We start from the raw sequence: 13,689 nt of genomic DNA, 5'->3' as shown, positions 1-13,689 counted from the left end.
GCTAACTTTTGAAAGAAAATAATTCAGTACCTAAAACTTAGAAAGGTTAATATTTTGAGGCACAGGAGACAAAAAATGATGAGTGTTACCTCTCTGCTGATATCAAAATCATAGTCTTGAGGCTCCAGGTCTGTCTCTGTCACTGCTACTGGCTGAACTTTTAACCATTCATTTTCATCCTTGTCTTCTCCACGAATTGCTCTCTCAAGTAACTGCAAATCAAATTCTTGCTCCCGTTTCCACTGGTAATAGATACAAAACAATTACCGGAATTCAACCATACTGATAAATTCATCATGAATAATGTACATTACTACTGCTGCAAATGCTATCTTGCTGACAGAATCTATGGAGCAAACTCCTTTCCTGACAGGAAAAAAGAAAACGCAATTTTATTTCTTGGACATACAGTTGGGAGATTTGATCTCTAGCTGTGCCATAGGGATATTGGAGTATTATTTAATTTTGCAGAAAATGTTCAGCAGTACTAAATTCTAACAAATGTATTAATCACAATTTCACATATGCTGATTAACATGGAACTAGCTACGCACAAACATCTTTGGAAGCACAGATGTCAATACAAGTGAGTCTACATGCTGGCAGACCAGTCCCAGGCGTTCTAATGGGGCAGGACTGTCTGATTTTGAATGACTACACAGAAAGGGTATTTCTATTGCAGGTTGAGAATTGCAACTTGAATATTTTATGTATCTTTCTAGAATAATGCCTAGTTATTAAAGATGATAATATTTTATGTACTAGCATTAACTTGTGTTGAATTAAAAAAATATAATAATTTAGTAACGCCTAAGCTCTTCTGACTTTACCAAAAGCAGTATATAGCCACCTGCAAAGATAAAAAGCCTTTCGCATTCTGTCTTTAAAAGGTAAATATTTAGCAATAACAAATTCAGAACGTATTTAAATTAAGCAGCATAATTTTACAGTTTTCCAATCATTTCATACTAGCTCCTTCACAACTACATACAATACAGCTGCATAAAAATTTGTACTTAAGAACACTAGCAACACTTTTTTGTTCAAAAAATTAAGTTCGGTTGCAGCATAATTCCATCCAGCAGATCTCAGAAACTTTACCATACAGACTTGAAACACAATATTAAAAGCAGTGGGAAAGAATCATTTCAGTTGTATGAGACCCTCAAGATCATCAAGTCCAACCATAACCTGACTCTAGCACTAAACCATGTCCCTAAGAACCTTGTCTATGTGCCTTTTAAAGAGAAGGGAAAAAAAGAAAAACAACAACAACAACAATATCCTCAAGCATTTGAGAGTATCAATAGGGGAACATGCCATTATATGTTTCTTAAAAATATCCCTAGCATTTCTGTTACAAATACTTGGATTGTTTTGGTTGAAGTTTGAACTCCATATGAAGTCCTTAGCCTTCATTATGCTACTTGCATTAATGAATCTAATTGAAACCTATTCATGCACAAGCTCTCAATATTCACTCAGAAGACAGATATCTTCCATGTATGTTTTAAAAAGTAGTTCAAGGCAATTATATTTCAAAATTTAAGATGTTTCTTTACAGAATTCAAAAGAGAAAAAAAAGTTCTCATACAAGTACTCCAAACTCATTCTTCTACTCATATTCGAACCAGGCCTGATTGACATAGTATATTTTAAATACACAGAATCATTTCCAAGTTATTGGTAAGAAAAACATCAAACCATTCTTACGAAGCAGTATTTTTATTGGCTTTGATGTTGCAACTTTTACATTAAAAAGGCATTGTATATAACAAGTGAATTCATGTCCTGTGATCAGTACTTAAAATGTCATACTACATTTGAGAGCTGACCAATTAAAAATTAGAGTTACACAAACAATATATGTTTAAAGCAAATGTTACACACTGAGCAGCACTTCAATTATACATTTAACTGTTTGCCATTTTGGCTGCTAAATAATTGTAATGCTGTAAGTAACTGTGCTATCAAACATGCGTTTTGTTTATTGACGCCCTATAGGTACAAGAGATGACTTCTACAAAACATTCCTAGGGCTGAAAGATTCTATTTTAATTCTTTACAGCAAGAAAAAGACCAAGATGGCACCCAGATTTATAGATAAAATGTTTGCCGCCAATGTTAATAAGAAGTGTTATGAAAATGTTTAAATTCAACTTGTGTATGCCATGTGAGTCAGGAAACATAAGCAGCTCAGATTTAGTTCTTCTAATTAAAATATGAAAATAACAGTGATGCTATAGTTCTACACTTCCCAAATATTATGCACTATCTCGAATAGATTTGTGATTGCAAAACAGAAGACAAAATAGATGAATGTCTCCAAGTAGTGCACTCGTATTCACTGAGAAAGTAAATGCAAATAACTGGCTGTAAATTAGTGCTACTAAACAGTGGGAATGAAAGGCTGAATATTATAGGGGTTTTTTAATGCTAGCAATTGACACACGTGTACTAAATGCAATTAAGCCTGGTAAAAATTGAGTAGTCCAGTTAGAAATTTTAAAATAACTACAAAATTCTGCAAATTAAAGACAAGCAAACAAAAAAAAGAGGCATTAGGGGTATGATGAGTGACGAATCTAAAAGCAAGAGATCTTGTGCAATGAATTAGGTAAAACAAGGTGATCGTTCTAAAGCTCTAGTGGACCAAATAAAAAAATAAATTAAAAGACCACAGCATAAGTGCAATTACAGTACAATCTTGGTTTAGCACCAAGTGAGTGACTGGGTAACTTCATCAATTAGAATTGCTTTGGTTAGTATCCAAAACGTATCATTACAAACTTATATTCTGCACAGCATTTAATCTCAGAACGCAACAAAAGTCCTTTTCTTCAGCAGCTTAAATGTGAGCCTTATTAGAATATTCTACGTTTTGAGCTTTAAAGAAGAATTTGTATCAATTAAAACATACTAGCTCTTACATAAATTTCTAATCAGCATGATTAGATTTTAAAACTGATTATCTATTTATCATCTCTTTAAAAAAAACAAACATCACCTTGGTCTGATATTACCATGGCTATCTTGCAGTCTAATTTATGAATTAAAAAGAAAAATACCCATGCTGAATAAGAACATTCTAAAAGGCCCATTCCATTATGAAGCAGTTTTAAAACTGTACAAGCTTCTTACACTTTCTAAATACAATTCCAATACAAACAACCATGTCTCTGAAATCACTCCAATATACTCACATCTCCACTCAGCACACTAACCGCCAACCAACTTACCTGCCGAACCTGCTACATATACTGTAACTACTAGTAAAAAAAGATCATCTGTTGCTCATACTCTCTGAACTCATTTTATACTGTATAACACTTATTTAATTAGACCAGAAGCATCACGCACACTCAAGTGAAAGTGCTTGCTAGGAAAAAAAAAAAAAAAATCCAAAGGTATTTTTAGTTTAGTCCTTTTAAGGCATATCTAACATACTGAGCCTACGTCTGCAGAAATGGGCCTGATGAAAGACCGAGATGAAACAGACTGCCTTTCTCCTTGGCTAAGAGTTCTCTGGCGTTCACGAACTAATGCCTTCTGATGTCGCTTCATTCTTTCTAGTTGTTCCTCTGCACTCATCTTGCCTCTTTGGTGGTCTCCAGAGTATAAACGTTCCAAGGCACTCTTTGGTCTCTCCTGTAGAAGTCACAAGGCACAGAAAACACATGTTGTAATTAATACTTTATAAGAAGTATACAAAAAATTAACTCTTTCTCCTACCTTATTACTAAATTAACATGATTTTGTTCTATTATTTTACATTATTTTGCATACTTCAACTCTTTAGTTTCTATTAGTACTGCTGATTTTTGGTTCAAGACCTTGTTTTATAAATCAGTTTCAAATGCAGTAAGTTGCCTGTCTGCTTCCTGATTCATTTAAGTGAGTGGAAAATTGCAGATTTCTTTAGATCACAGGTGTTGGGTCCTCTGCCATGCTACCACAATCCCATTTCCTGCTATGCAAAATATATTCTGGACTTCACTATTTTGAACAGTTCAGACATTTGCCTTCAGATGTTAGTTTAAAACTTACCTTGGACCTATCCCTTCGAAGTGTTGCATATGATGCAATGGTAGAAGATTGATGCAATCTGGAAGTTGATCCAGATAAACCTTTATAAGGAAGAAGAGAATACTTTAAAACCAAATGACAGAAAAAAATGAAGACAAGTGTCAGATATTTGCTTAAATTATGATGCTTTTTCTGTGATATTCAGGATGCTTTTTCAGCTCATGTTTCATATTTTGCAGTTTGGAAGATCAGGAGGGGCATGAAATTTCATTTCAGCCAAAAGTAATGTGTTTCAGGTCACTACTGATCAAAATTCAGAAGTATCTACAATAATTTAGAAGGTTACATTAAATGAGCTACAGGGTGAACTCAGCTGTACAACAGTAGATAGGCTGTACAAATAATCTATGAAGAAAATCAAACCTTAACATTCCCAGTTAGAAAGGAAAAAGAAGAGAAAGGCTAAGAAATTAAATGCTCTTCCCCAAGTATCTTCTCTATCATCATTTGTGAAACAGTTTCAGGACTGCAGTACAGCAGGGATGGAGTATCAAGTCACATGTAGTATCTGGGGGCATTATATTCTTATTCTTTGTCGCTTTTATTTCAATGGCAATATGTTTAAAAAAATAGTTGAATTTGTAAAAGATCACACAGAAATCATGAGGAAAAATAACTCTGAATACTAGGAGACATTCTAACAGCTCATTTCATGTTTTGCTATGGGTTTTTTTTAAGAATTATATATTAGGTTGCTTTGCAAAAGGCTGGTTGTCTGTAACAGCACAATTAAAATGCACAAAATCTCTAGACTTTCACAGCATTGTGTAGTTAATCTAAAATAATGATCTGATGATAAAAACCATGTCCAGAAAATCCTAGGAGGGAAAAGCTCCTATGCAGACCATACTGATAAAAATCAACTACATAAACTCCTGGCTTACCACGGGTAGGTAATGTCTGGTATCCACTGTCAGAGCTTATTAAACCATTGGAAGGTTGGCTGAGGTCACCACCTATTGTTGCTAGTTCTGGTTCACTCATGTATGAGCGCAGTTCCACCTATATGGAAAAATACTCATCAGCTCAAATGAAGTCACAGACAGCAAGTCTTCTTAAAATGAATCCTAAAACTTTGTTTCTGGATAACTAAATCTGTCCATGCCATTATTATATGTCATCAATCTCTCTCTGCCACTATAATCTCTCTGCCACAAGCTCTCTCTCTTTATTACAAGACCTAGAGGTTCAAGCGGGGCAGCTGACACACCTAAGCGATGGGATGCCATCAGAAGGGACCTGGAAAACCTCAAGAAGTGGGCCCATGTGAACCTCATGAGGTCCAACAAGGCCAAGTGCAACGTCCTGCACCTGGGTCAGGGCAACCCCTGGTATGAAGACAGGCTGGGGGATAAAGGGATCGAGAGAAACCCTGCAGAGAAGGACTTGGGGGTACTGATGGATGAAAGGCTGGAGGGAGGTGATTCTGCCCCGCTGCTCTGCTCTGGTGAGACCCCACCTGAGTCCTGCATTCAGCTCTGGAGCCCTCAGCACAGGAAAGACATGGATCTGGAGAGGGTCCAGAAGAGAGACAGGAAAATGATCAGAGGCATGGAACAGCTCTATGAGGACAGGCTGAGAGAGCTGGCATTGTTCAGCCTGGAGAACAGAAGGCCCTTAGGAGACGTTATTGCGGCCTTTCAGTACTTAAAAAGAGCCTATAAGAAAAACGGGGATGGATAGGGCAAGGGGTAATGCTTTTAAACTAAAGGAGGGGAGATTCAGGTTGGACATGAGGAAGAAATTTTTTACAATGAGGGTGGTGGAACACTGGAAGAGGTTGCCCAGAGAGGTGATAGATGCCCCAGCCCTGGAGGCATTCAAGGCCAGGCTGGACTGGGCTCTGAGCAACCTGATCTAGTTGAAGATGTCCCTGCTTATTGCAGGTGGGTTGGACTAGATGACCTTTGAAGGTCCCTTCCAAGCCAAACTATTCTATATTTCTATTCTATATTTTACAGACAGTATCTTTTATTATAAATTCACATATCTTTAAAGTGCAGGTGTATAGATGTATGAGCGCTCACCCTGTAATCTCCATTTACATACTGTCCAAGTTCTCGGTCTCTTTTTCTTTCATCTGACTGACGTTTCAGGCCACGCACCGATGTGTGTCTGATGACAGTGGCTTCTCTTGGGAGAGGTGGAACAGCTGGTGGCTGATCATCAGGACTGTACAAGTGAGGGAGAGGAGGTCTGGGCGGTGCTTCATCTTCCTGGTAACAGGAAAGTACAGGTACTTGGAAAAAGCCTGAGAACAGTCTGACAAACTGACTGAAAGTTCATTACATTATGTGAGTTATTTGTGACTTTTTCAGCATGCTCTCCTCTGTCCGCACCAGGAGCTTGAGGCCTTAAAAAACCAAACAAGACCCAGGAAAGTAAGCAACTAATCAACCACAAAGCATCACCAAGGAAGGCTCTGCACTGGTATGTTCTGAAACAGCATACAGCTACTGTACATAAAGCTCCAGGTTATGCGTATATATTCCCCTGTGAGTGCTATTGCTCAGTTTCAATACAGTGTTTCCCTGTTGTGCCTCCACACTGTGTGCACTTCGTAACTGTGAAACTTTCACTGTTTCTGCCAGAAGTAAAGGTAAACATTGGTGAATGAATCTCACAAGAGCAGTACTTACAACCTTTGGGTTCAGCTTAATTGGTGACTGAAGAGGCGGCTCAATTTTTTTCAGCTGCTGTGCTTGGTGCTGCGCTCTGGCCTGGAAATAAGGCTGTGGATACAGCCGAACCTCCAGCGAGGATTTAACCGGGCTGGGTGGAGGGCTTTGCGGAACTGAAAGTTTGCTATCCACAGTTGTGAGGGAAGCTGGTAAGGAAGGCACTGAAGACTGAGAAAATGAAGGCACTATTTTTCTCTCTAGGGGAGAAATATGCAAATATGTTAAGGTGTTGTTTCTTATCAGTAATGTTCATAAGAACAGCAATTCACATCCTTAGACTTCATAAAACAGCCCTAATACTCTGCAAATCGCTTTGAACACAAACGGGTGGTTTTCTTGGGCATAAAAATGTTTGATTGTTACATTACAGCAGAGATGGAAAACATTTTCTTGATGAGAATCAAGCAAGCCTTTTAGGCCAAAAATAAACACACACCCTTTAATATCATCCAGTAAAATTCCTCAGAGAGGCCAGTGGGAGGGAAGGAAGGAACAGCCCCAGGATCATATGAAATCAGTTCATAGGCTGTATCTGGCCCTGTGCCGCAGGTTCCTTTAGACGCCTACAGATCTAGAAAAGGCTGAGCACTCACAGACATACCTTAAATAAAACAAGATCTCACCGTCTCAGAACTATTTTATCTCTGTATGTAAAAGGTAAGCAAAGATACTTTAAATATAAAGTGAATTTACAGGAGGCGTTAACAGTCTCTTGCTATCCCAATGCCTTAGGTCTTTTCTTTGAAACATAATAAAGCCACTGAACTGCAGACCACACACACTTTCCCTTCCTCTTTTCCATAGCTGATGCAGTTGCTCTGCCCACCAAACACCTGCCTCAAAGGGAGCAGGGAAGGTAACTGCAGCAAGGGCAGCTGGGCAGCATCCCAGTTAAAAACAAACAAAAAAAAAGTAGAGAATACCACAGAGAGGAGTTCTTGGACAGAATGCAGAATAGATGCTATGTTGGCATGAATCTGGCACATGACAGAAACCCCTTCTGCAACTCGCAGAACTCAGCCCATTATTATTGTTCCCTTTTTTATGGCTTGTTACATTTTAGTGCCATCAGTATGTGAAAACAAACAACAGAAAAACCTTTCTGCCATCTCAACCAAAGAAACATCAAGTTAACGTGCTCAATCAACAGAGATTTCTGATGCCACCCATAGCAGAATGAACTGGATTTTTTGCAGTAGAACAAACTTCTAGACTATTTGCACAGACACAAGGATTCACCTGCATTTGTATTTTTTTTTTTTCACGTATTAATTAGGTTCTCTTTACCTGGATTCTTGATAGAGTCTACTATGGTCTTGTAGTTTGTTTTATTTGCACTCAATCCAGCTGTAACATCTTCAATTCTCCACAAGTCTTTTTGCATTTGTGTTTTCTCCTGATGTTTGCAGTAAAAGAAAAACAGAGAAATCAATTACATCTCATTTTTAATTTATTATGGGCTTATCCTTCTTTTGATATCAAAACCTAATGAATGTTTCAGAACTTACATGAAAACATCGGAGTCTAGAAATGAAGACTGGGGGGACACATCTACATTTTTCTTTACAATATTATTCAGGATACAAAAAAAACAGTTTAATGTTCTTCATAAAATGAGCTTACAGACCTTTTCATTTGAACTTTGTTCTTAAATCCTATACTTACACATTTAAGACTGCTAAGGCAGCCTTACAAAACTCATCTGAATGTACTTAGGGGGACGCCCAATATTAAAAAAAGAAAAAAGATATAGTAGTCTCCCTGAATACTGCTGTGAATTTCCTAATAGCTTTTAATGGATGAAATATAAACCCAAAGCTAACTCAGAAGGGCTGACAAATTTAATTCCTTCTTATATTTGGGTTGCTAGGCCTACTGGACACAATGTATTATAGGTTGAAACAATACATTGTTGTTGTTCCAGGATTTCGTCTCATCTTGCATTCTGTTTGCTTCAGTGAGGCATTCCAAGGAGGAAAGAGAGAGCGGCTTTGGCTACAGTCTGGACTTGGCCTTTGATAGTATCTTGCAGCCAGAAGCCTTGGCTACTGAGGCACCACCTCAGTCAGATGTTCACCGCAATTGTCATAAATAGCCATTCTCGTCTACTTCATCAAAGCCTGGTAATTCTGCCTTCAAAAACTGGTATTAAGAAAAAACTTAATATTGTTTTCCTCCTGGAAGAAGAAAGCAGAAGGCAGTGAAACACCTTAGTTAAGAATTGCTTACTAACTGCTCAAGAAGCCTAGAAATCCATCACCTGCCATGAGCTGCAAAATAACCACTAATTAATCCTATAAGCTTGAAAGAGAAAAACTTCAGCAAAGGCTCTTCTACCTCACACAGCTAAGGAAAGCATATAAATTGCCTTCCACTTTCTGTCTTAGATCAGAAAATATGTTCAGCCAGGTTATAGATCAGCAAACAGGGTGCCAAGAACACAAACATTGAAATGATGGAGAACGTTATTTGCCTGTAGTAAACTCACTCGATAGATGGGACATATCTTGAAAAACTGTCAGGATACAAACTATAAATTTGCATGTCTCATTTCATTTTTCTGAGATTCATCATGCTACAAGGAACCAAATGATGGATTTACAATAATCCAGCCTCAAAACTGGCTAAAAGAAAAAAAAAAAGAGTACCAAAAATCCTGCTTCTGAAACCACTCAGAAAATGTTCGATCAGTAATGTACAAAAGCTGTGAGATCTTTTAATATTATTTCTTCCCATTAGTTAAATATTAATGTGAAGAGAATACTTTAGATCAAAAATGGACTAGATCTAAAATATAAACAGATGCATTTATTTTTAAATTATGAAAGCCAAGATTGCTGTTTATGAAAGGGTATAAATATACTTTATGGGCAAGCATGAAAAGGTAACTTGGAGAGATAAATCAATTTCTCTAACTTCCTTCACACAGAAATATAATTTAGAATGATTTATAAAACCAGAGGAGAAACACCAACTAAAAAGTTATCACTGACAAAACATCACATCTCAGTTAATTTCAGCATGCCTAGGTCCCCTCAACCCTTAAGCAAAAGACAATGAGGCTACACTCTTAAAAAGCAAGATTTACTCTGACTGAGCTGCTTGAAACATTTGGTTTTTAACCTCTTAATGCTATACAGAAACAACATTAGCTGTTTCCTACAGCAACTTGAGCCTGCAAATTTATTGAATTTTTAATAATATTCCATTAAGACTGCATTTTTTTAAATACCGCCTGTATTAATTTAGTGCTATTGGAAAATACTAGATAAATAATCTTGAGCCTACATACCCCTGGGAAGAGATCAAAAAGACTAACTATTATGGTTACTTCAAGTGAGACTTCTTTGAAGGAATATATAATAGTTTTAAGAACACCCAGTACTTTCTGGAAAAATCAGCTCCCCTTTATATCTCCAAAATAGGTATGCGGAAACATTTTTTTAAATCGTAGCCAAAGACAAATGCACATATGCATACATATATACATTTATATATGTAAGGTATACACACACAAAACACATAACGTGTATGTTTGTGTGTGCGCGTGCTTTTTTTATAATTATGCATGTATGTGACATGAGATGACAATAAAACCAAGTTAACATTCCCTTCTATACATATTGCTAAATCACATGCCACACATCCAGTATGCTCAATGCACAACTGGAAACTGTTTCCTAAAGTACTTTAACAAAGTATATTTTGTTTAAACCTGTAATTTCCCTTTGTTAAGCAAAATAACTTTATATAGGGATGATTTTATTCTAAAATACCCCTGGGACTTTTTGAAGAAATGTATTCTACAGCTGAGTTCAACTACACACACACACACACATTTGGACTGCATTCTTTGCTTTAAGATCACCAGTTGTAAGCAGGTATGTAGAAATAGTCAGGTATGCCACAACCAGTTCGGCAAACAGAATAACTTGGCTTCTAACAAAGCTTCTTTGTAAGATTCAAAACTGAATAATTGATTTAAAACCAAGATGCCTTTCAATTACTGATGGCTGTTAAACACTTAATCCACTTCACAAAACAATCTGCAGAGATAAATCTTCCATAAATAGAAGAACATGACAAAGAACAAGTAATGACAATAACAAGACAGTGACTGATGTTCTTGAAAATGGATAAAGAAGCCAACGATGTCAGATCAAATAAATGGAAGACTAAGAAGTCCTGCACAGTCTTATAAATTAAATACGTTATCAATGTCAAGATGTCAGCATGTAATAAAAACATAATAAAATAATGACAAATTTGCATAGACAACTTGTAAGAAACTATTACATGCTACAGGATAGCTAGTTACTGCACAGCCATGCTGTTACCATATCTGAACTCTGCAAACTAAGCTACATGACAGCTGCACAGAGTGCAAAAATTGTGGAGAATTTCTCTTACGAGATGATAGCTTTCAAGTTCACATAAAACCATCTCGTAAGTAAACCAGTGTCTGGAAATGGACTCACCTGAGATACCAATGAACTATTCATCTGTTCCTGTAAGGCTTTTTTCAGCTGGTTCACATCCTTTTCTAATTTCAGATATTCATTCCAAGCATTTTCCATTTCCTGTTAATAGAGGGAATACTCTAATACAGTGTTACAATAAACTTTGAACCACTCTATCCATTCTCTAATTGAGCACAAAAGTGTTTTTAAGATGGTGGTGTTCTACTATAAAAATAAGCAAAAAATCCATTTTGGAGTCTACATTTTTGCTTAGAGTTGATGATAAACTTCAAAATGCTTTATAGCTTGCAACATCAAATCAAGAATCCCTAGCTAAAGAATTCTGGCCATCTCCCTCACACATAACCACTTCTTAGGCATAAAACTGGCATTTAATAGAATCTGAATGATGACTAATGGTATGAAGGAATCGAGTCTATTCCATTTCCTTTTACCTTACTCCTCTATTTAAAACAAGTTTATAATTAAAATCCCAACAGTCACCTAAACCAGAACTCATGTTTTGAAACACAAAGCACGTTGTTCTTTAAAGTTCTACCGACCGTGTTATAATGTCATTACAAGTGGAAAAAATAAGCAGAGACCTGGAAAATAACACTATCCCATCACCCTTACTTTACTTAGATTATTTCCAGCATCCATGGCACCACAGTCTGCCTTCTGACTCAGAAGTGAGAAAAATCAAATATCTGGAGCATTTTTATGTAAGGAATGATGAAGCAGGCTTTTCCTCTGAAGTCTAAAAAAGAGATCACTTGGGAGTTGAAGGGAAGAAATAACAAATGTCTACAAAACCAAGAATGGCATAGAGAGCGGTAATGACTGACCACTCCCCATCCTTTCTTATACAACAACAAGGGTCTACCACATGAAACTCGTGCAAGTCAGGCTCAAAACAAACACAAAGAAGTGGTTGTCCACACAGTGGGGAAAAGATCTGTGTCATAACTTGCCAAATCATGTTTAGGATGCAAAAGGTTCACAAAATTTAATAGGAGACTGTACAGGTTCTTGGAAATGAGATCTACTGAGGATTACTAAATAGACAAATAGAAAACATCAACCTCAGGAATTCCCTGAGCAGAAAATAATTAGAAGCTGGATTGGTTATGACAGGAAACTGCCCATCTCTGCTGTCCTCACTCTTCCCTAAGCATCTGCTTATGCCCACTGCTGAAGCCAGAACCCTGGACCAGGAGCCTCAGACTGAACCAGTACAACCATTCCTACAATTACTTGCTATTTATGTCCCCGATTAAATTTTAAATGCCATGTGTGAAAGTCATACATTTTCTACAGGCACAAAATACTGCATGTATATATATTTAAGTAATACTAGCATTTTAACAACCAGATCGTACTACAGGAAAGGTGTTCATGCAGTTCTAGGAACAATCTCATGAAAAGCTGCTCACGTATTCATCAAAAGGCAGGAATAATATAGTGAGTACACAACACCCAGGTTCAATATACTCTTTCATGGCCAATTCTTAGAAATATTTTTATTAGTAAGAATGCAACATTAAATTGCATTTCAATTTTATCAAGTCATAATATCAACAGTAAATTTTTACCAAAATGTCAATAGACTTTCCCAATTCCTTTTCCCCTGGAAAAATATCATTGAATCACATTTATATTTTCAAAGGATTAGCTGAAAGATTTGCAATGTAAGCCCCATGTATAAATGAAAAAGGTACAAAAAATTTTTCTAAGCTTTTTTTCTGGAGTGGGGAGGCATGGAGGGGTGGAGGGATGAGAAGTGGGCAATGAAAAGGAAAGTTGGAGAGATTAAGTTTTGTTGCTCTGGTTTAGTATCCTGTACCTTAACCAAATCAGCTCAGAACAGGACTTAACTCCCCTATCCGACTAATTATACAGTTTTACTCTAACTGGAATTTTAATTATGGTTTTCTTGAAACAACCAAAACCACATACCGTTGAAACTTTGGATATTTCAGCCCGAATATGTATGAGATCCTCTTGCAAAAGTCTCTGCTGGTAAGAAATCTTTTCTGCATGTTGTGGTTGGTCTTTGTACTGTTCCATCTGCCTGTGTAAAACCTCCAAAACAGACTCCAGCTGATCCTAACAAAGAAGATGGTGGTAAGCTCGCAACATTTACATGGAATTCTATGGATCTACATGCAGGAAAATTGAAGTTGTTTTCCACCTCCCCGCCTCAGCACTTCCTATAAGCCACTAGACATGCAGATTGGCCTCCTGTTGTGGAGACTAAGATGTAAACGAAAAAGTGCAAGAGTCTTAATTAACTATTATAATCAAAATTAACTGATATTTTCCATTAAATCTTTCCATTCATTAGCCAAAACTGCGGAAAACATAACACAGTGAGAGGGAAATTCTTCTAATTACAGTCTGTACAAAACTCTAATTTAGAGTTTCAGAAAAATTCCTACTAAGCCGTATAGAATTGTGAC

At 36.9% G+C, this 13,689-nt stretch overlaps 1 protein-coding gene across 2 annotated transcripts in view; it reads right to left on the bottom strand.

The window, feature by feature from the left end:
- PLEKHA7 (pleckstrin homology domain containing A7) overlaps positions 1-13,689 on the bottom strand; it is a 155,193-nt gene that overhangs the window by 8,840 nt on the left and 132,664 nt on the right. The window contains exons 16-24 of one of the 2 annotated variants that reach the window (XM_065635470.1): positions 13,187-13,336; positions 11,246-11,347; positions 8,055-8,163; positions 6,726-6,964; positions 6,114-6,302; positions 4,971-5,088; positions 4,048-4,127; positions 3,448-3,648; positions 90-242 (exon numbers count right to left, since the gene is read on the bottom strand). In XM_065635470.1, coding sequence (XP_065491542.1) covers positions 90-242; positions 3,448-3,648; positions 4,048-4,127; positions 4,971-5,088; positions 6,114-6,302; positions 6,726-6,964; positions 8,055-8,163; positions 11,246-11,347; positions 13,187-13,336 — 1,341 coding nt within the window. The remainder of the gene's footprint in view (positions 1-89; positions 243-3,447; positions 3,649-4,047; positions 4,128-4,970; positions 5,089-6,113; positions 6,303-6,725; positions 6,965-8,054; positions 8,164-11,245; positions 11,348-13,186; positions 13,337-13,689) is intronic. The other variant, XM_065635471.1, reaches the window with a different exon arrangement.

Source organism: Caloenas nicobarica, chromosome 5 (assembly GCF_036013445.1).
Source record: "Caloenas nicobarica isolate bCalNic1 chromosome 5, bCalNic1.hap1, whole genome shotgun sequence".
Lineage (NCBI taxonomy): Eukaryota > Metazoa > Chordata > Aves > Columbiformes > Columbidae > Caloenas > Caloenas nicobarica.
The sequence above is the reverse complement of the archived record's forward strand: the minus strand, read 5'-3'. Positions and strand labels throughout refer to the sequence as shown.